Source organism: Tenebrio molitor, chromosome 3 (genome assembly GCF_963966145.1).
Source record: "Tenebrio molitor chromosome 3, icTenMoli1.1, whole genome shotgun sequence".
Taxonomy (NCBI): Eukaryota; Metazoa; Arthropoda; class Insecta; order Coleoptera; family Tenebrionidae; genus Tenebrio; species Tenebrio molitor.
Window position 1 is genome coordinate 23,548,087 of NC_091048.1, and position 23,307 is coordinate 23,571,393.

The following is a 23,307-nucleotide window of genomic DNA, read 5'->3' on the forward strand; positions in this document are numbered from 1 at the left end:
TCTACGTGTGTGTATTTTTTTATTAGAGCGAGTGGTGTTAAATGGAGTCTGGACGAGATAAAAGACGTGTGATTCATTTATATTATTTGTAAAATTGTTGTTGAGGAATTCGGTGTTTTGTCAGTTAGGAAACATGGTTGATAGAAAGCGACAGAATATGATTGTTGCAAGTCTATAAAAGCTATCCCATAAAGAATAATTGTTTCTTTCTGTGTATGTCCTGACGATATCAATTCACTAATAGAATTTACAATTTTTGCTTGTTATTTTTCCTACTAACTTAATGAATGGAGTTGGAAATACTCTATAAAAGTCCGTAACACTGTGTTTGTCATTCTGAAGTAAGTATTTTTTGCTGTTACGGTGCAAGAATTTTTATGTTAACATGAAAAAAAAACAATATATAATCTGTTTCAAAATAAAAAATCCACCACCTGTTGAATTATGTTGGCAGAAAAAAAATCCCTAGAATAAGCTTCATTTTTTTTGGGTTGGCCCAAACTCCTGCCAACATTTGACATTGAATTATTGAGTTTATTTCCGTAACACAAGATAATTATTATGTATAAAAAGGTCGTAACTAACATATCATACCTTTTGAGTGCAATAATAAAATCAGAATAAAAAACATGATGAACTACGATCAAAACCACTGTCAACAGTTTTTTTTCATAACCCCACTTTTTTCTGACACTTGCAGATACACTAAAAGCAAAAGTTGGCAACATTGTCGGTTGTATTTTCGAGGTAGAATTTGGTGGATTTTTGATTTTGAAACAGATTATACATTTACATTTTTAACTAACTAAAAAATAAGGTTGGCAAACTTACCTTCTAGTGCTTTTTACTTTATATGGTTGGGAGCACGTAGCTTTGACCTTTGTCCACAGGGACATTTTTATATGTTAGAGGGTTATTATTACAATTACATATATACTCAATTTCATATAAATGTGCATCTAAGCAAGCCATGAAAATCTGATTTTCTGTTGGTATTAAAACTAAAGCTAGTGACTTTGACTTTCAAAGTTGCTTGCTCTATGCGAATCCGATTTGACAAATTTTTCAGTTTTTGTCCATTTTAACATTGCTGATTTCAAAAACAATGTTACGTCTTTTTACTGATTAAATTAAAGTAATTCTTATTTGTTTTTGTCTTTGTGTTTTTACCAAGTAAAGATTTATTGGACATGACCTTCATAAATGTGACTTTTGTAATGTAACTAAATTAAAGGTGCTTTTACAAATGTACAGCTCACTTGATGAACATTTATATGAAATCAATTATATCTAATGTTGACTCAAGTTGCAAAAAACCAATTTGGATTTGCAACAGCAATTTTATGGCATTAGTCGTTTGAAATTACTTTAAAACTGTACTTATATGGAAAATATTCAATCCAAACTATGATTTTCTGGCCTTTTTGTGCCTTTATTTGGTTTAAAAATATTGAAAAAATGCTGTTGCAAATGACAAGTGGTTTTTTGCAACTTGAGTCGACTTTATGTATGAACATGCTTTAATTAGGTATTGTTGCATTTTATATCAAAATTGACGTTTATAATATTTGACACTTTGACAGATCTGTCTCTGAAACTTACAGCACTCAATTTTGTACTCCCTCTAGGGAGAGGTCGAAAAATAATTACCGCAAGTAAATATTATTCTGCATAACTGTGCATTGATTCTGCAGTTGTGGCAATTAAAAGCAAATCATTTTCTCTAGACCTCTATATCGTTTTACTTTGACTGGATTAGAGTCTATGGGAAATAATCTTGTGTCATCACATCTTAGACACCTCTCATAATGCAGATTATTGTCGAAGTTATCTTCTTCATATTTTTTAGATTTTCGTTGCACCATTTCACACGTTCTTTTTAAGGATATATTAGTGACACAAAAAAATCATGTTGCCTTAGTGGCAGTTAAATCTTCCCCAATTTAAAATCTTTGTAGGTATGTTAGTATCGGGTATTCATTTAAATATCTCCTCAAAGTTGGCGTTGAAGAGTACTCGTAAACGACATAAACATTCCTTTCCTTGAAAACCAACTGGGTAAGTTCTCAATGTATAAGTTAGAGAAGAGTCTAAGCTATTTCAAAATCTCAATACTCCCTTTTTTAATTTTACAATCTAATCATAAGATCGTCACATTTTTGTATCATAAAAAAGTCTATAACCGGAAAAATAAAATATTAATTGGTGAGGTCCAGCAGTTGTCACTCTTTTATAAGTATGTAAGCCTGGGGCGTTCCAAAATAGTTATTTTTATATTAAGTGCGCGAAGAGAGTGTTTTTTGTGCATGAAAAGGTCTTTTACGCCGAGACGAAGGTCGAGGCAGTATAAGCCTTTGAATGCACAAAAACATCTTCGCGCATGAAATATAAACAATATTTTTTCTATAATTGATTAAAAAAATTGAAATTAAAAATTCAAATTTTTGAAGGAAGTCTGAAGTTTCAATGCAGTGACCATGTTGCTAGGTAACTAATAAAAAACAGTGCGTGAAATGAAAAACAGAAATAGTCGTATGCGTGAAATTGCATTTCACACACTGTTTTGTATGGTTTCTATGGTTTCGATCTTACTAACAATGCAAAAAAAAAAATACACGTCAGAAAATGACCCACTTCAGGCACAGATATTTATGCGTGAATTTCAATTTTTTGAATCAATTATAGAAAAAATTCTATGCGTATCAGAATTTGTTGTAAAAGTCCCAAGTTGCGTCATTTCATGTTGATAAACAACAGTGACATACTTTCCGAGCGTGCACTTACGAACTGTTTTTTTTACCAATTTTAAGATTCTTGTAAGGCTTGTCACCCACTGAGCTGAATCAAACCGAACCGAGGCGAACCGAATCGAACCGCAAAAATTCGGAACAAACAAATTAATTGTTTTTAAATCACAGTCCGCACATGTGTTGGAATCGAACCGAACCGAACCGGATCGAACTACTTTTGTAGGCTTTCGAAAACTTTCATAAACAAGTCAAAACGTGCATTTCACGTGTCTGAAATTTTTGCTCAATAAAGTAAATTTTCTGTTCATTATGGATGAAGAAAAGTTAATTTTGGAAGTACAGTGTGGAATAAAATGATTTACATCTAGTTACCTTTGGAATTTTTGCACATGTAAATTTTCCTGTACCGCTCTACTTTTTTTTTGAAGTGCCGAACTATTAGTTCTGTCAATAAATGTCATCAATCGAATTGATAATTGTTACAATTTGAATTTACTAAATTGAATTAACAAACGTTGGTGGCCACTTTCAACACTAGCTGTGACTTGCTTTTGTTAGCTCCTTTTTAATTTCAATCTCTACTTTGCATTCATATCATCCCTTCGCAATAAATCACATTTGGAATTTTGGAATATTTTGAGGTTAGGCTTTCTTTTTTTTGTAGAGCGGCATTTCGTATTTTTACAAGGGTAATGCAAAGCTAACTAGATGTAAATCATTTTATTCCACACTGTACAAAAGTATGAAGAACTTTATAATACTGGTGACAAACGTTACAATAGGGAGTGGGAGGTAAGAGCAAGTAATTATTTCGTTAATCGGATGTAACCAAAATTTTCTTTGAAAATACCAACGAATCTGCCGTACCAGTTGAAATTGTTACGAGCCGCCACTGATCGAAGCAGGCGTTGGAGAGTCGATTGAGGGCGCACCACACGTGTAAAACGTAAGATTTAAACAGCTGATCCGTGATGCGTAACCTGGATAGTGCGTTCACAATCGGCCCTTCAACGCCTACTATAAGGTGAAATTAAAAAAAAAACACCCGATATATTATACAGGGTGAGCAACAACTGTTTCAGTTGGCAATAATAAATTTTACATGAAATTTTCAAGACTGAATTGTATCTATTTCGGTTTGTTTTATTGACATTATTGACAGCTGGCATACTTTTCAAATTTAAACGTCTTAGTTTGTGTAATCTTTTATTAATAAAATGATTTTCTCGTTGGAACATGACATAAAAGTCACCAAAAGTCACCAAAATTGATTGCCAACTCAATCAGTAATTGTTGCTCACACGGTATTACATGAGTAAGTAAAGAAGGTTTTTATCCACGAAAATGAAGGTTGCAGCACTGGTACCACAAGATGCTACAGAGAAGGAAAAATAAAATATATTATTCGAATTCCACAGGACACTTAATATAGATACATTCTTTTTATAGGCACTTTGTGTTAAGATGATGAGAAAGTAAAATCACATTAGATGTCAATATCTCATTGAAAAGATTCGATTGTGTGGTCTTCAACCGCCGGACGTGATAACTTTCTCTGTGTGCTCAGGTGATATTCTATTTTCATCCAGTTTGGTACTAATGTATTAATTAACACGTGCATGCGTGTTCACATTGTAGCTATACAATGGTCTTTCATCTTCTTACAATGTCCTCTATACATTATTCTCAACGTAATCTCTAATCAGAAAATGGAACTAAAACTTTAATAGTAATTGCAGAAGTGACTGTATTAATAACGACGAAAATTATATGAGAACACATTATTCTGTTATAATAAGTTTAATTTCTCAATGTTGAAAAGATCTCTAAACTTTCTTGATACGAGAACATAACAATCTTACTCAAAAGACTTTTGTGCGACTTTTTTTCTTTTTTTTTATTAGTGTTGTTTTAATTTATTATTAATTATAGATATAATTATATTATTTATAATTGCAAGTCACAATAAGTTTTTTCAACACATGAGGTACAGTTGCAGCCAAATAAAAGCTACCACTAAATTGACATTTTATGTCATCTTTATAAATTTTGGTAATTCAGACTTTTAAAATGAAAGTTTCTCTGGTAACCAGATACCCATACCTGTGGCACAACATAACAGTGACGGATGATGTCAATTTGAAAAATAGTTTTTTATTGTTATCTCCTAGGAGATGATGTTTCAGGTGATTTAATATTTAATTCCGATTTACAATATAAAAAATTGCTGCCCAGTTTTATTTGGCCGCAACTGTACAATCCAATGTTTCTTCTTTGTTTTCTCGTAAGATTTGTATAAAGCAGTCATTATGCCGGTTAAGAGAATGATGTTATTTCCATTCAGATTTTTTTTGTCCTGTTCTGTACACCTAACTAGATTATATTGTTCCACTACGTAACATAAATAAATTTAAGATTTCTAGTTGTAAAGCAGCTCTCAGCTCTTTGTATTGTGTTCATTTTGTCTTTATTGTATTTCTAAATGCAAACCTAATTGTTAATTTCATTTCCTTTCCTAATAGCATACGTAAAGTCTATTCTTATTACTTTGGAAAAAATAAATCAGTTGACGTTGGTTGGTAGGAATGTTTTCTTAATCTATTGTTACAGAGAAGGTTTAGCGAAATTTTTTAGTATGTTTTTTGATTCGAACATGTAATAAATAAAAAAATTATTCTTTACAGTAGAATTTAATTATAAAAGTCGCCATTTTTATAAAAGTTATGAACACAAATAGATAAAATAAATTTGATAGGGAATCCATTTTATGACAAAAATAAAATTATCTACGATATGAACACAACGTAGGTATGTACACAATAACGGAAAAAATATTTTAATTTGTATTGTTTAGAATGTTATTTCTGCAGGTTTCTAGTATCAAATTAAAACATATCTGGTACGGTAAGTACCAGATAAATGAAATTATTACTCACAATTTAAACAATTTTTTACAATGCTGACAATAATTTCAATCGATGTTGATAATCATTAAAAAAATTAACTCTATTGTTCATGATTTACATTGAAACAAATTATTTAAGATTTCGTAATTAGATTTTCACAGTGATCACGTCAGGTCAGATAAGATTTAGCCTGTTCATTTATTGCTGTATGTATAGTTATGAAATACGAAAATTACTTGATTCATGGATTTAACACGAAAAGAGATGTTTTTTAGAATTTTCAGTTTTTATTTTCTCATGAAACTGAGAGCAACAAGAAGTTTAAAAGGAAACTGCTTTTTGATTTTTTGGAGGTAAATAACAACCATATTTGCCTAATAACAACGAGACGAAGTAAAATTCAATTTTTTTTATATGAAGCGAACTGTAGTTGTAGCGGACGTGGAAAATTATATAATCTGACAGTAACATTTCTTATTTTAAGGCCTGGTTTATTCACTGTTGGCTTTTGTAAATAGTTAATTTTAGTTCTTTTCATTTTTGTTTGGTTTTGTTCGGTTTAGTTTTAGCGCCTAGTTTAATTTAGTTTTAAAAATACAATTCGAAAATAGTTGCACCCTCTGTCACTGGTTATTGCGCGTTAACCGATTCACAATTTCGTGCAAAATCGGGGTTGACGAAACCTCCCCTACCGGTGATGGACATTTTTGGGAAGAAAGAGACTTCGAATTTGACCGTCCTTGTGAACACACCTAGTTTTCGTACTCATCGTCTCGTGTCGTGAAACCCACTTAATTGAAGTGGCACCGAAGTCCAAAATTATCGTTGAATTCCACCCATGCCAATCGGTCCATGGTCTCTTCGCGGTCCGCAAAAAAAGGTAAGTCAATTTTGATTTAACGAATTGTGGATCACGGAGAAAATCGAACAAAGCTCTTCGTTTAGGTAGGCTTAAGTCAACTAAAACTGACTTAAGTGCCCTGGAGACAAACATTCACCTTCAAGTAAATTATGAGTAAAGTATCCAGTAACAAATTGATAAACTCTTGTTAATTTTGACTCTCATTGTATTTATTCCCAGGTACAATAAAGCCTAAGTAGAAAAAGCAATAAATCTTTCCTACTTGCTCCAGGTACAGTCGTTGACCAAAATAAAATAGGACAAAGTAAATTTCGATTGTGTAATTCGATATTTTTGCGAAATCCATCTCTTAGGAAACAAAAGTGTCAAAAATAAAAAAAACAATTCTGATAAGTGTCATCATTCGACAATATTTCAAAAACTCACAATCATTCAATTGAACATATAGGCTCTGCCATTTCTATTGAAACACCACCTGTTGGATTTTTCCTAAAATTTAGCAATGTGTAACAGGTTCGGTTGGTTGTAAAACGGCTTTTAGTGAGAAATTTGAAATTTTGACATTTTCTAGTTCCTAAAACGTCAACGCAAATCGCCGTCAAAATAAGTATTTTAAATTGATAAATCAATGATCTAACTACACATTTAGCAATTATTTATCTCGTCGACGCATCGTGCAATCTTAATATATATAATAATTTAATATAAATGTCAATAGAAATCTAAAAATTTTACGCCTGCGAGTCCTACCACTACAAATGTGAGTGAGTGGTTTTTAGCGTGGTTATCTGTCGTGGTTAGTGTTCCTGCTGGAAGGTGGAAGGTAAAACCCAAGGGAAACTCAAAGAATTTTAATCAATGAACAAGGAAATTACAAAATCAAAGGATTGGCGCCAGTTTTGGAATCTTGAAGGATTTCGCCTCTCAGGTGTGATTGGATAATTCTGTAGACAGTAATATCAGATACCTATCTGGAAAAAGAAATTGGTATTATGGGGGTATATAGGCAATGTGGGATAAGATTGTAAGGATTAAAAAAAATCAGGAGTTTGAGGAACTCATAATTGAATGAATTGGGGAAAAGTTTAAGTAAAAAAATAATTATTTTGGTTTATTTCAATGTACTTATATGTATTAAGTATTTTTAATAAACTACACTTGCTGAAATGCTTTTTTTATTGAATATTTCTTATACTGAAACCGCAGAGGATCGACGAAACTAACACGTACCTAACCTCACTTTTCTGCTGTTAAAGTTAAATGAGTTATAATAATTAATAACAAATAAAACTGCACTTAAAATTTAGCCGAAGAGATGAAAATCAAAGTTACAATTAATTCCAATTTAGAACAATAATTTAAGGTGTCCCCTCAAGGCGCATGTGCCAAGTGGCGTGTGATAAAAAGTGTGGGATTTAATTTTGATGTTATACCTAAATGTTGGCATTGTTAGCAAATGTAAATACGTCCTAAGCTGAAGACGCTGACACTTTTTAGAATGATAGAAAAACACCTTTTTTAACTTACGGAAAAGATTTCTGAAATTTCAACACAAATTTTTCCGACTGACCACATTGGCTGACTTAAATGCAGTTTATCATATAATTTAATAAGAGTTCTCTTCATGTCAGCACCCATAAGGACTCGTTTTTTTTTCTATTTTGCTCTATTTTCGCGAAAAAACAATAAATTCTTGATAATTATTGGGTTATAATTGAATGAAAGACGCGTTGAGTCAAATATGACATGACATTCAACAAAAATCAAGATTGGCAAAAATAGTCAAAAAATTACTAAACATATTTGCAGCGTTGCCAAACTGTCAATCAACAGGTGGTGTTTCAATAGAAATGGCAAAGCCTATAGTGACAGTGACGAGATGACAACTGAAAAACCACAACCTAACTTTTTGTAAATCAATCGTCAAGTCAAATCAAGTTGTATATGCCATTCACGATGTTTTGGCATAAGGGGAGGCCATGGAAAAAGTGCATTTAAGTTGGCAGTAAAGCTGTCTGTTGAATTAGGTTATTTTTTTCTAAGTTTGAGGTTATAAACTGCGTCATTGTCTAGTGCATTGTTGTCAGTTTTACGAGTTTGCAATATAAAATACTCACACATTTTTAATCCAATTTAACAAAACAGGAAACTGACTTGAACAGACTACAGAATAGTAGGGACAGGGACCGAAAGATGAAGTGGCTCCTGTTAATTTATGCACCATTTAGATAACCCACCTATACAGTGTCTTAACCAATCAGTTAGTAACTTCTCAATTAATTTTTCATTTTAACCAAAACATTCCTAGAACTAGATTGTATAAAATCTTGAACCTACTTATTAAGCCTTACTTTATTCCAATCTTTCTGCAAAATATTTACACACCCATTGTCTATGACAAAAAAGAACAAAACTATTCAACTTCCATAATTTCATTAGAAAATTCTGAATCATCATTACCTGCATCAAAATCCCAATCAAATTCCGAGTCAGATTCTCCTAATGAAATTATTAAAGGAAGAACGTTTTCAAATGCAAGATTTCACATTAATTTTGCCCAATCTTCCGAAATAAGTTCTTCACAATATCTACAAAAATGTTGGCAAATTTCAGGAGTACATTTCAAAGTAGACTCAAGCCATAAATTCACAACTCTATCGCGAAGTTATAATAGGTCTTACAAAACCCCTGTGCCATTTCAATTGGGTCGTTGTTTCTTCCTTCACTATCCGTGCTACATATTTATCTTGTACTCACCTACGATTTAATTTATACACAAAAAAAAAACTTGACTTAATTGTAACTTACTGAAAATATGTTCTGCAGTCTGATACAAACACCATCAATACGTTTTAAAGTCGCTTAATTATGATTACGGTAAATTCGGCAACATGTTACTTTCATTTTGATAGGTCCGCATGTCAGGCACTTTAGTGACAGTAGAGATGACAGAAATCAAACATGTATCCAACGTTAAAAAATGAAATCATAGCCTCCCCTTATGCCAAAACATCGTGAATGGCATATAATCTGACACATACGCCTCAGTTACACTACACAAATCTTTGAATTGTGAAACTGTCTAAGGTAACACTTTGTCCTATTTTATTTTGTACCTACCATTCAAAACCCCAGCATACAAGAAGTGAGCATCTACATAATAATCTCTTTGTTATTCTTGTTTACTTTAACACATTATATTTTGGGCAAATTGTTTGCTAATTTTAGTCGAGATAAAGTCTCATTGTGAACCATCAATAGCATTAAGTGTAATCCCACAGTCAACACAACAATTATTACTTCCAAAATTAGATCATTTATCGACTTATGTAATCGTACCATTTGGCAAATCTCATCATTTCCGCATGATGAACCTTTGCCAAGTTAAAAACATAACGAGGTCAAGATCCTCAAGGCTTTCTAGCAACTCCGCGAAAACATCACCCAAATAGAGTCGCCTCGAGTGTCGATTAATCGACAATCAATATCAACCGTCAATATTTCCAATCAAAACTGGCACGATCACGATTGCGGCAGTTTCGAGTGAATTCGAATGGCGCGCCATTATTGATCGCGCACCCGGCCGGCTGATTTGTCCACGTGAGCAGAGGAATATTCCAGACTCCGTTTGTTTATTTTGGTATTGGTTTCGGTGCGCACAAAACTCGTGTCAACAGTTCGTGTTTATTATTAATAATAAACGCAACAACACATTCGTGGTATTTGATCTGCCATGGCAAGTTCATTTCAAAAGTTGAAAGATCTGGATTTGACCCGCGACGAAGTCGAACGACTCGGTGAAGCTCTAAAGAAGGAAGAATTCAGGAAACTCCTCGTCGATTACGTCGAAGAAGTACAAAACCCGGCCAACAAGGAGCTCTACGAACAGGAGATCATCCAGCTGGAGAAGGAAAGGGGTAATGACGTCACCTTCATCAACCCCAAACCAGGTTATGTCATCAAGAGCAGTGTTGACGGAAGTAAGAAGTGTTTCATAAATGTTTGCGCCAACGACAACATTAAGAAGCCCTCGTCGTCGCCCGCGTGCAAGGAGGGCGCCAAGGGGCTGCAGTGGGCGCTGCCCCACTCGCTGACACCCCCGAGAGAGGACGTGGACAACAAGGGGGCCCGGTGCGTGGTCTACGACGTGGTCTTCCACCCGGACACCCTCCACATGGCCCTCAAAAACAAGTCGTTCGGTAACATGGTGAACGCGACAGCGTGCGAGGCAGTCGAGTCGAATTTTGAGGTTATGTTGGACAAGAAAAACCTCAAGTTTCCCAAGCTGCAGTACAAAGGGGTGCCCCACTCCACCATCATCAGGAAACCGATCGAGGGTTTCGTCGCGCAACAGATGGACCCAGGTGAGAAGGAGTTTTATGATAAAATCTACGGCGACGCTGACGCGCAAAGAGCCAAAAAACTGAAGAAATCGACTCGCAAGAGCTGCATCGACGACAAAAACAACTACACCACCCCCAAATATGTGATAAAGCACCGCAGCCACGTTGACATACAAGAATGTGTCGAGGACAAACAGGCGAAAATTCACGCGGCGACTCCGAAGGAGCTCGTCGTCGAGATCAATCTACCTTTGTTGAAATCTTCATCCGACATCACTTTAGATGTGACCGAGAAGACTGTACAATTAATCAGTGAGAAACCGTCAAAGTACAAATTAAACTTAACCCTGCCCTACCGGGTCAATCAGGATAACGGCAACGCCAAGTTCGACAAGGAGTTGAAGAAGTTGCTGATCACTCTCCCCGTGAAGCGCTCAGTGTTGGACTACGGCCACGACAGCGGAGTCGACAGCGATCAGGGCTCGCCGACGACGCCGCTGTCCGAAGAAGACACCAGTGAGAAAGAGCGAGTGTTCAGTGAGAGTGCATACAGGACTAACTTTCTCGACGAGAAGTGTCAATACGACCTGCCCGAATTCACTTGTCACGTGTTTGACAACACCCTCGCATTTACCCTCAACGTGAAGAACGTCGACGGGAGCTCAATACACAAAGTCATCCAAACGTCATCCCTTCACATCAAATTCACTAGTATTAGTCCAAGTTACTACGAGGCGAATTACGCATTTTACGTGAAACTACCCTCGCAGACCATTTGTGAAGACAGAGTGCAAATAGAAACGTGGGACAATAACGTCATTGTCCAGATACCAATTAATTGTGATAACGAAGAGTTGAACTATTATTTCTACGGCCTAAACGATCTCGACTTGAAGAAGAAATTTCTGGAGGAACCTTGCATCCTGAATAGCGTCCTGCAGAACACCATACTCGAGGAGCCAGAGCCAGAAATTTCTTCGAAAGGCGGGGAAAAACCGGTAGAGAGCGTCGAGAAGACCGGCGCGATTAACATCGCCGGGACGTCTTACGAGTCCAGCGGTGATGAATTAAGTTGTAGCTATAGCCCGTCCAAAAGCAGAGGTATCCTCAAGCGGTTATCATCGAATAGGCATTTTGTAGGTCGTAGCGTTTCAGAGTCGAGTTTAGATGATATAGTGTGTTCTTCGCTGGATTCGACGATACCTGAAGATGGGGAAATGTCGACGAGTCTGAAGAAGACGGTGCGCTTCAACGACGTCATCATGAGGCAGCTGTACAGGTACGATCAGGGTTTGAAGTAGCTTCCCGATTACATCGTTCGGTTCTAGGTCTAATTCGAGCATCCTGGGCCAGAAGAAGAAGAACCAGAGGAAGTCCAGGAACAAGAAGCGCGCACAAGAAAGACGGCACAGCGAGAGCGAAGCGTCAGAAGTCGAAGATAAAAAGGAGGATGACGCGCGAGGAGATAACGAGAACAATGAGGCTGGTGATGATGACAAGGAACAAGAAAAGAGTGATTATATTAACAGTGATATTTTCGATATGGATATGACTTTTTAAAAGTTTCTTTTCCTAGTTTTGATGTAACAGGAGTTGGTAGGGTCTTCAACGATAGAGTTGCACGTAACATTTTTATTTTGAAATCATGATAGTCGTACTAAAACAATAGTTTTTAATGGAGTGAAGAGTGGTTAGATGCGGTCGATTTCGACCGATCTGGGTTGTTAACAGTACAATTCTCCAGTTCTACATGTTGCATGTGATATTTTCAGCTGTTTTTGCTTTTCATTTTTATCAATGATCCCGAGCATACGTCATCCAGTGATTTATAGTTATTTGTACTTTTTCATATTCTATTAGGAATGTACTACACATAATCATGATTTATTATGAATAAAATTCATTACAAATTCGTCGTTATCCTTTGTGCAATCTCCACAAGTTTTTTTGGAAATCGCAAGTCGTGCAGATGTAATTTTTTGAAGTCGTTTATAATCTTGACGTTTGATTATTTCTTGTTGCTTTTGAATATTAAAGAAATAGTAAGTTGCATAATTCGCTCTCTGCATGAACACGTCCAAAGAATTTTTTTCTTTGAATTTTATTTTAAAAATGTATTAGGCATTCACGATCTCTTTGGGACCGAGTTGGCTATGACCATCTAGTGATTTTGTTGGCAGTACCTCGGTGAAAACTAAGTTCCCTAAAGGAAATTGACACTTTTTGTGTTAGGTTAGGTTGTTTTTATATTTATTAATATTTTTTGAATAGGTACATTGTTGCCGGATCTCTTAAATCTGGTCTGTCCTTTTTAAACTGGAAGTAGCATCGTTTAATGGAAATTTTTTGTCGCAACAAAGTTATTTTGGCAATTTTGACTATTCCTTTGACGGAAATTAACATTAGGTATTTTTACAAACTTAATAAATCATTTACTTTCTCACGAATATTAAAATAATAAAGCTGGCAATGCGGTGGCAACAAAATTTCGAACAGACACTGACAGAAAAAAAAGTTGCATCCGTTGCATCACTGAATCAGTTAGTCCAACATGAAAAGAAAAAATCATAGCCAACTCGGTCCCAAAAACATCGTGAATGCCTTATATGTGGGTAAATACCATGACGAAATGTATTAACTTGGGTGTTACAAAGACACAGAGTTTTTTGCGCAAGGCGATGTATTTTGTTTTTCAAAACACAAATGTGAGCAGACGAGTATTGCGAACTTTTCGAATTTGAGTGAATATGAATGAATGAATAAATCAGTCGTGCGATCCATTGAATTTGTCATTCGAGTTGGCGCTGGAACTGTCAACGCATGTCTAATTTTGAACTATCGCGGCAAACGTCACATTTAATGACAATTGTAAAACAGAAAATGGCGAATTAAGGATTCGAGGGATTAAGAAAAAATTACAATGGTAATGTTTATTTTATTAAACAATGTTACAACAGATGCTGAAAGTGTTAACAATTTTGTTCTAAGCACAAACGGGCCCTTCGTTTGACTCCACTGATAGCATTTTGTAACATTAATTTATACACAAATACCTAAATATATCGATTAAAAAAGACCAGTTCCAGTGCCAACTTTAATAATTCAATGGATCGCTGGATATAAGTTTTTATTAATTCGAAAATTATACATTCCTGATGATTGTTTGAATTATCTCGCATGGGATGTGTCTATTGCGGACATGTAATTTATTTATTGACGATTTTAGAAGCAAACTGAAACTAGATCGCATCATAAATAAAAACCGCAATCGGTATTTATTTTTACAACTGACTTGATTTTTAGATGTTAATTGTCTGTCGAATAATTCGATTAAACAATCTGACGATTTCATTGATCAGCTAGTGGAAAGAATTTGAATGGACGTTTGTTTGGATCAGTAGATTCTCTGGAACAGTAAAATTATAAACAATTCAATGCACCTCGGGCTAACGATACATTATTCGGATCTTTGTTTCCTATTCAAGGCAAGGATAATTAGTCAAAGGGCACACATGTTTGCTGCCAACAAAGACGTTAAAAGCTTTTGTTCCTTTCTAATTAAATGTTTAGGGCATGACAAAGACACAATACCACATTCGGAGTGTACACATTTTTTGTCTGTATCTGTAGATATTTTCAAAGCTTCGTGTCAACCACAAATTTTATTTTTAATCAAATAAGTAGTTAGAGTTAGTTTGTTGTGATTATTTGTTTGTATGTAGTTCTACGGAACATTTGGCACCGGGCGTCAGCTCTGAGAATTTATAAAAACATGAAAGTTGAAAAAATTAATACTCGTAAAACTGTTGTTCATAAGTAAGTAAAGGTGTGTAAGTTTTTCTTACATTGAAGGCTGTGCACAAAAACTCCTGATTCGTTTGCTGCAGTTTCAAAAATGTAACTCAAGTAATGCATTATTACATATTAGCACAAATTACTAAAACGCTGTCCGATTATTAATTTCAAAATTAAAAATTTTAAATAAACAAGTCGGGAAAATTTGTATTCATGAGGCGAATTCGTCCTCAGAAAGCTGGTACATAGTACACTTCAGCTTTGCATTTCAGACATTTTCTGTTGAAAACTTATCTGGGGTTGATCACCCTAACTGAGTGTTTTTAAGAAGGGTTGCAAAGATAAGGTCATTACTGTAGTTTTATCAATGCTTTATTTTTTGTAAATATCAAAAAAACTACGACAGTAAACGAAAAAAGAAAATGTCATTGACCACCGTATTTTAATTATCTATCAAATGAGTGTTTACTTACCGGGAAAAAACGTTCCACTACAAAAAAATCCGAAAAAAATAACTCCATGTATTTAGTATAGGCGCTACGTGAGGGATCGTGGAGCCTTAAGACTTTCTTACTTTACATTTTATTTATTGATAATAAATAAAATAATATATATGTAATAGGGTAGGTATATCATCTTTGGTTTTATTTTTATAGGATCTATTGAAAAATGTTTGCTATGGAGAAAACAATTAAAATTGAAAGTTACAATTTTATTACACATCATCGATTTCCTTTTAATACATCCATAAGTTTGTAAAAATAAACTAATGGTTAAATCGATGTTTTTTTTAATAATAATTTCTTTTAAATCCTTATAATTCGAGGATGGTTCATTATTTATTGTCAATAATGTTCATTGATTAATTTAAAAAAAAGTTAATCAACGGATGGTCTTTTATTGACAATAATATGTGAAATTTGTTTGGTGTTTGTTTTCAAAATTAGGCGTTCAATTATTGAATAAAGTTTGCCCATCTATTTTATAATGAATAACATCCACATCCAGTAATATAATACATATTTGTTTTTCAAGAATTCCATTACTGTAGGTATGAGTGAAGTATTAAATAAATCTGCACCTTCGCATTACTGTTTAAAAACTAATCCAGAAATTGTCCCCCTCAAAACTGTTGCGACACAAGAAAACATTTACTTGGATCACAATATAAATCGCCATGATAGATGCATTTTGAAACTGGCCTTTAAAACTAATTTAACCATTTTTGTTTCGCAATTAATGTAAATCTGGGAATAGCGGCTCTAACTGGCACTGAACGTTTCTCTGTGCTCTCTGTCTTTTGTCGTTACATTTCTGTTTAGTGTTGTTCAATACCGAGCAAGCGGACGAAAATCACGTGATTTTATTTATATAGCTAGGTGAACGAGGTATAAATATACAGGGTGATTCACAAAGTATACCTAGTTGATAATGAAATCTTGAAGTTTACAACCCCCAAAGATTCCTTTAAAAATAATTTGAAATTTTTACAGTAAAAGTATAAGACAATGCTCATATTCAAGCCACTGAAAATTGTTTAATTGTTACAGGAATAATTATATGAACAAAAACAGACGCAACAAGCTGATTAGCAATATAAACAACAAAAAGCGGTGCAGAGGGAGAGATACAAAAATCACGTTCACTTTCATTAAGCAAAATACCCAATACATTAACCACAGAGTTGATATCAAAATTAATGAAAATACTTACCTTTTAGGCACGTAGATTGTCAGTAGTTACCTACATCCCGAGTGCATGCCAAATACGCGAGTAAAAATATTCAAGGATGGCATGCACGAGGATATATCGAAGACTATTTCAATACCTACCAATCGTATTAATGCATATTAAAGAAATCACCTAGCAACGGACGAATATCAGCGAGTATTCATGCACCATGCAAATAGCCCGGTATTTGCACATATAATATACACAGAGTGAATATTTTTGACATTTTCAAAACATTCGGGATTTTAATTATCAAAATGCAGTTACTGATTTAAGTTACAATTGGTATTTGAACAATGATAGTTATAGTTATTATTGAAAGTACAAAACACGATTTTTGATTTTTGATCGTAATCATCGAAAAGTTTTTTTTTATTATTTCTATCGTGAAATTCCTACTATGTATCAAAATTGCAGGAAATTTTCTTCGGGAAATAATCTTCGATATCAGATACATTTGAATATCGCAGCAGTACATGCTGAATGTTACATTTTAAGATTGTTCTTATTGGTAATAATAATGCAGATTACAAAAATTGTTCAAAATGCCGCCCTTGATTATTATCAATGCACACACGAGCACGACGGCGACGTAACCATGATTCACGCATTCTACCAAAAATGTCAGGCATTTCACGTATTGTTTTGCGGCATTTTCTACGCGAAAACGAAGTTTCTCTACATTGTTCACAGTTTATGCGTACACCAATTGTTTCATGTGGCCCTACACAAAAAAGTTGCAAGGATTTAAGTCCGCTCAACGAGGAGGCCATGGCAATGGTCTGTTTCTTCCGATCCATTTGTCGGGATAATTCTTATCTAACCAGTTCCTCACAATGACTGCAAAATGTGGAGGCGCACCCGCACAGTAAAAACCACATGTCACGTCTTACTCTCAGGGGTAGGTACATCCTTTAAAAGAACTTCCAGCGTATTTGTCAAAAAGTCCAAATAATCTTGACCTGTTGATCTTTCCCGTAGAGCATGCGGTCCGATCAAGTGATTATTAACGATTCCCACCCAACAGTTTATCGAAAATTGATTTTGAAATCAATATTCTCGAATTGTATGCTGATTTCCGTCACTCCAATAGTGGATATTGCGACTGTTATGTAAAGGATTTGGCGTCGAAGTTGGCTTTGGAGAGTCGATTGAGAACGCACCACTCGTGTAAAAGCGTAAGATTTAAACAGCTGATCCGTGATCGCTTACTCGTATAGTGATAGTGCATTCATAATCGACTCTTCAACGCCAACTTCGACGCCAAATTAAAAAAAAACACCCGTTACTTACATCTTCACGAGTAAAACCAGCTTCGTCAGTTGCCATCACGGATTTCATAAATTCATTATCAGTATTGGTTGCTAAAGAGTAACTATTCGCCCCCGGGGAAGATTTTCAGCTTTTAAAAGGCTTCATATGAGTGTAGGCCTTGTTCATGTAAAATTCTCCATACTATCGACTGTATGATAATTCCTGGAGTTTGATTTGGCATTTTTACCAAGTACCTGTGCCATATAAATACGAATGCAAACTCTTAATTTATTACATGTAAAAAGCTAGTGAAGCTGCCTGAAAAAGTGGAAGCAAAAAACCTTTTTTGACGAGTGCTCATGATTATGTTTATTTCCCATTCAGTGAAGTTTCTATTGCAGCAGTTTGATTGAATTCTTAAAATTAAAATAACTATACGCTGTGCCAAAATCAAAAAACCATTGTGGTGCAAATGACTTATCTGTCACTGTGATAAGTAAAGTCCAATTTTTACCCTTTTGAGGTGACGTCACGATTTCCTTCCTCGCTTTCTCTTTATTGAAACGACAGAAACAGAAAAAAACAAAAAAAAAGGCACGTTTATTTATTGATGGTTACTTTGAGGTTATTTTATGCTCCTCTGTCAATTTGACAATTTTTAATTTCTTTCAACAAATTTGACACATTTATAGTTATTTATGATCAATTCAAATTTGTTTCTGATCCTAGCTCAAACATACGTAATAGTCTAAGATCCCACTGCATGATTTCTACGTTCATCTGTTTTTTAATCAAAATACCATTATTATAGATAATTATGAATAGAGAAATATGTTTCTGCAGGGTTGCCTATCAAAATATGGCCGCAAGTGTTTTTTAATTAAAATTAAATTAATTAATATTTTCCAAACAGTTTCGTTCACTTGTTTTTTACATAAATTATAATTCATTTCAAAGAGAGATGTGTAAAGAACTTGAAAAGTTTGAGTTGCCATTTCTCAGTTGGCCGCAACCCCTTGGCAACCGGGTGTAAATATGTACCTCTTTGTTTAATTTATAACTTCATAACGTATCCTCATAAATTATATATCAAATTAAAGCTAATTTTTTTCTCTACACGATGGAATACGGTTGCTTATGGAAAAGTGGCCGCAAATAGGGGTAACTGTTAAAGATAGATAAGAGCGAAAGAGAGTTAGCGCACCACACCGTGCATCAGATAAGGATGCATTGTGCGTGGTTAAAATAAAAATGACGCTATCTAATTGAGCAAAAATGACGTGAAGTTGGCAACTGAGAAATGGCAACCAACACTTTTCAAGTTCTTTACACATCTCTCTTTGAAACGAATTATAATTGATCTTAAAAACAAGTGAACGAAACTGTTTGGAAAAAAATAATTAATTTAATTTTAATTAAAAAATACTTGCGGCCATATTTTGATAGGCAACCCTGCAGAAACATATTTCTCTACTCATAATTATCTATAAAAATTGTATTTTGATTAACAAACAGATGAACGTAGAAATAATGCAGTGGGATCTCGTACTATAAAGTTACTAGATAATAACGTCATCGCAAAAGGGTAAAAATTGGACTATAATAGAAAATGTCACGAAAAATGTGTGTTATTTGCACCACAATGGTTTTTTGATTTTGGCACAGCGTTTAAGTGAATTTTCCATTTATTTTTTTGTAACGTAATCTGTGCATGCGGACACATCGCCGGTCGTAATTTCTACTACATACTCGTATACTTCGTGCATCAGCCTGTGTATAACAGCTAACAACAAGAAAATAATGAATCACCCTCGTACACTACCGATAAAAAGAGCAACAAGGAAATATAATTTGTAAAGAGAAATAATTATTCTATTTTTTGCAAATGGTAATGAAAGTAGTACTTTTCTTCATTATTTTATTCCTTGGAGATTATTGTCAAAGAATACCTACTTTTTTTATTTTGCATAAATCCTTTTAGGTCCAATTTTTCAACTTACCACAATATGCAAAAATGTCATGTCCAACACGTTATGAAAATCTCTTTTTTTTCACTCATTTGCTTGATTGATCAAACTGTAAATTCATGAAGAAAAGTATGACTTTCATCACTACTTGTACAAATAAATATTTGTGAATTGAATGTTCGAGCAAGAGTAGCACCTCCGAAAACGTTATGACCTGAAAAGTGTGATAATGCAATTTACGATGTGTGCTGAATGTACTGAAATTAAATTATATAATGCCATGACGTGCATAAAATTGGTTTGCGTTATGAGTAAATAAAATGTTTAATGATGTATAAAGGTGAATTTTTAAATTTATTTCCCTCCACCACCCGGCGGCACGGCAATTTTGCCGGGGTACATACACTATTACGGATATTACTATCAAGTAATAGTGCCGTGCTAATCAACATAATTACCGGCGTCTCGCATCCACATTTTGACTTTGTTGTGTTTTTATATTATGTTTTGTGTCAATGTTAAGGAACTTCCTCACGATATGACATGAGTATAATAATATACCTTTTTGAATTTCAACTACCAATGTATTCCCTAAATCCAGAATTTTTTAATTTTTAAAAAGAGATTGCGGTACTATTCCCGTTGCTGAAATTATAAGTGGTAATATCGATTTTTTTTCTAAACACCAAAGATTTCTCATAGCAACGGAGAGCTCTTGTGTTATATGTCTAGGTATGTTATATTATGTGAATTTGGAACAACTATATCTAAAACAGAACAGATTTAGTTCTTAATTTATCTTAATTAAGAAGCGTCATATTAAAAATATCTCAAACATTGTAAGATCAGAATCATTATATTATTCGTCAAAGACAACCTAATATTAGGAAACAAAGATCTAGGCTCAAAGTATCTGCCACTCAAATGTGGCAAATTTTTTTCGTAAATAATTTTAGTAATTTATCTTACGCGTTGCCCCACTTTTGACTTCCTTGTTTCATTATAGGCTCACTAAGGTACCTACCTTTCAACAAGGAAGTCAAAATTGGGGCAAGATGTATATAAATTACAAAAAATAAAAGAACGAATTCTCCGAAGCAACTATTAAAAATCAGTCGAGAACAGACATGTGAACGTGATCAGCGCAATTTACCAGACTTCAGGAAATGTTTTATGTCGGGTTCTTGTGTTGTAACAAATTTTAATTTCCTTGAAATTATCCAGTATTAGTTTCGCGACTGGATGAACAATTTCTTTGGCTGTTTTCTTGATTAATTTTAATTTTTCCGGTTCCAATTATAAATTCATTCATTCATATAAATAAAAAGGAAACAGTTTTCCTTTTTATTTGTGGCAATAAATTCATTTCATGATGAAGGATATGTTGATAAAAAAAAAACTCTAATAGATTCAATTATCGGAAAAAAAATAACTTTGGCAATTTACACTTTAGCGAAATAGTTGCCGGTGCTTTAGAAATACATCGCCACAGATAACGTCAACCCCACACGAACAATATTTTACGTTTGAACCAGTTATTGGTCCACAAAGCTCGACAATCGCAAGAAAAGCACAACCCAGCAAGTCTGTGGTTGCGGCCAGATAAACCCCGTAGTTATAAAACCACGTTCGTAGAACTTGCGGAATGGATTTTATTCCCACTTGAAACAGTTTAATCTGGGACAAGAAGACAATTAAAATTAAACCAACACTGAAACAGATTACTGGCAGATGAGCTTTAATTTAACTTTGGTGCGATTTCGACGATAAGAAACATGCTTTATGATCACTTTAATCAACACAAAAATTAGTTCCTTAGACGCATATTCTTCGTCTTCTCTTCTCTCCGTAACTAATCGAACTTGTCCTTCTGGGGTTGTTCCCATCTCGACTGGATTATGCGCTAAGCCGCCTCCCCATCTATCAACCTCAGCTCAATCAAGACCATCTATAAATCTCGTCACGCGATTATTCCCCAGTTTGAAACAGTTTTGGAGACATTTTTCCCAGTCTCACCCCTGAATTGCAATTCATTATGTCGCAGCAGTTCGCTTTAAAGCTTTACGGCCGTGTTATTATGAGCTTTATTAGGTGTATTTCCATTCGTAATTAAATTTTCCGGTTTCGCAACGTTAGCTTTATTGGCTATTTTTCGCGTCCGTCTAATTTCACAGTTTTATTTGGGACTAGAGTGCGATTTGCGGACCAACTCTAAACAGAATCAGATGATTATAAATGCATGTTCCTTGCATTTACGATTTCCGCTCGATTGGATACACTACCTAATTTTTGCTTATTTATACACTTGTAAGTTGACGCTGTTTATCGGTTTTATTAGTTATTTTAGTGGTCGTTCCGTTTATTTTTAACAGTTCCCAACTTGAACTTATTGTATTAACGCACTTACGTTATCAATCGCAATTAATAAACCGAAAATAGAGTTTAATCGGAGGAGTATTCTTCTATTCCAAACTGACAACAATGCACTAGACATTGACGCTATTTATAACCTCAAACTTAGAAAAACATAATGTAATTCAACAGGCAGCTTTACTACCAAATTAAATGGAAAATTCCCATGGCCTCCCCTTATGCCAAAACAACGTGAATGCATTTTATGTTTGAATTAAATTATTTTATTGAATTTACGGCTACAGTGAACGCAATACTTGGTAATGGCTGCAAAGCTATGAAAATTGAATAAAGCCAGATAATAATTTCATTAATGAATCAAGAACATTAGCACAATAAACATACAATAAAGTTGCGTTGGCTTTGACCGTAAAAGAGAGGGATTGAAAATGCTTAAATAAATATAAAAATAAAAAATCCAAATCCAAAGGAAAACAAAAATGTTCAAAAAAGGAACGATATACCTAAATCGAAGACCAACAAACTTAATCGATGTCATGTCGGGTGATCTTGCTGGCATGTTAATTCCCTACACTCTATCGTCAATACTTTAGAGAAATATTTGATGTTGGAGGAGTACCTACAATAAAGGGGTGTGTGATCTTGTTATTGAATTTCCATCCAAACTTTCCTCATTTTCAATAATTTCCGTAGGTGAACTGTTGTAATAATACATATTCCTAGTTAGACAAATGTGGAAGCACAAAGGGTTTACGATGCCATTGCTCAGGATATTCGCCCACATGTTTAATTTCTGTGGGTGTTATCCTTTTCATAATAGGTGGATTTTATGTATTTTGGCAACATTTTGCTTATTACGCCATGAATGAGACTTTATTGCTAAGGTAAATGTTGCTCAAAAGGTGGGATTCGCGAAGAAGGAACAAGCACATTGAACGAAGAACAACGCACCAAACATTTTTCGAACGTAACTATTTTCTACTTCTTATCGTTCCATATTAAAATTAATTAATTGATTAAACATTCACTTTGCTCACTAGTGAGAAAATATTATTTTTTCACTAGTGATTCAATTGCCATCTTTGCTCACTATTTTCAGTGAACAAAAACCACTAAAATTCAATGATAATGGAAAAACTATTTTATATCGATATTTTTCTTCACGGATAATGTTGTTCTCAGCATCGAGTGAGTAAATGCTCCATAATGTAGAACTTTTATAGACTTTGGATTTTTGCTGAAAATAGGCAAGCAACGCTTCTTCATTGATCTCTTTCACCCGTTTTTCTTTACACCAATCATCAAATTGCCGATAAGCATTTTCAT

At 34.3% G+C, this 23,307-nt stretch overlaps 2 protein-coding genes and 1 long non-coding RNA gene across 5 annotated transcripts in view; 2 read left to right on the plus strand and 1 right to left on the minus strand.

The window, feature by feature from the left end:
- The window catches only part of Elk (Eag-like K[+] channel), a 112,703-nt gene that overhangs the window by 1,565 nt on the left and 87,831 nt on the right, over positions 1-23,307 (plus strand). The window lies entirely within an intron of this gene.
- Positions 7,356-9,535, minus strand: LOC138127131 (uncharacterized). The gene is made up of 2 exons (XR_011158108.1): positions 9,327-9,535; positions 7,356-9,275 (listed from the first exon to the last, which is right to left on the minus strand). It is a non-coding gene; the product is annotated as an uncharacterized lncRNA (long non-coding RNA).
- Positions 10,036-12,773, plus strand: Nop17l (Nop17 like). 2 transcript variants are annotated; one of them, XM_069042988.1, is made up of 3 exons: positions 10,036-11,962; positions 12,017-12,140; positions 12,190-12,773. In XM_069042988.1, the coding sequence occupies exons 1-3, from the start codon at positions 10,252-10,254 to the stop codon at positions 12,419-12,421; spliced, it is 2,067 nt and encodes a 688-aa protein (XP_068899089.1). In that variant the 5' UTR covers positions 10,036-10,251; the 3' UTR covers positions 12,422-12,773. The 2 variants fall into 2 exon arrangements, with proteins under 2 accessions (XP_068899089.1, XP_068899088.1); XM_069042987.1 differs by having other exon boundaries at positions 10,041-12,140.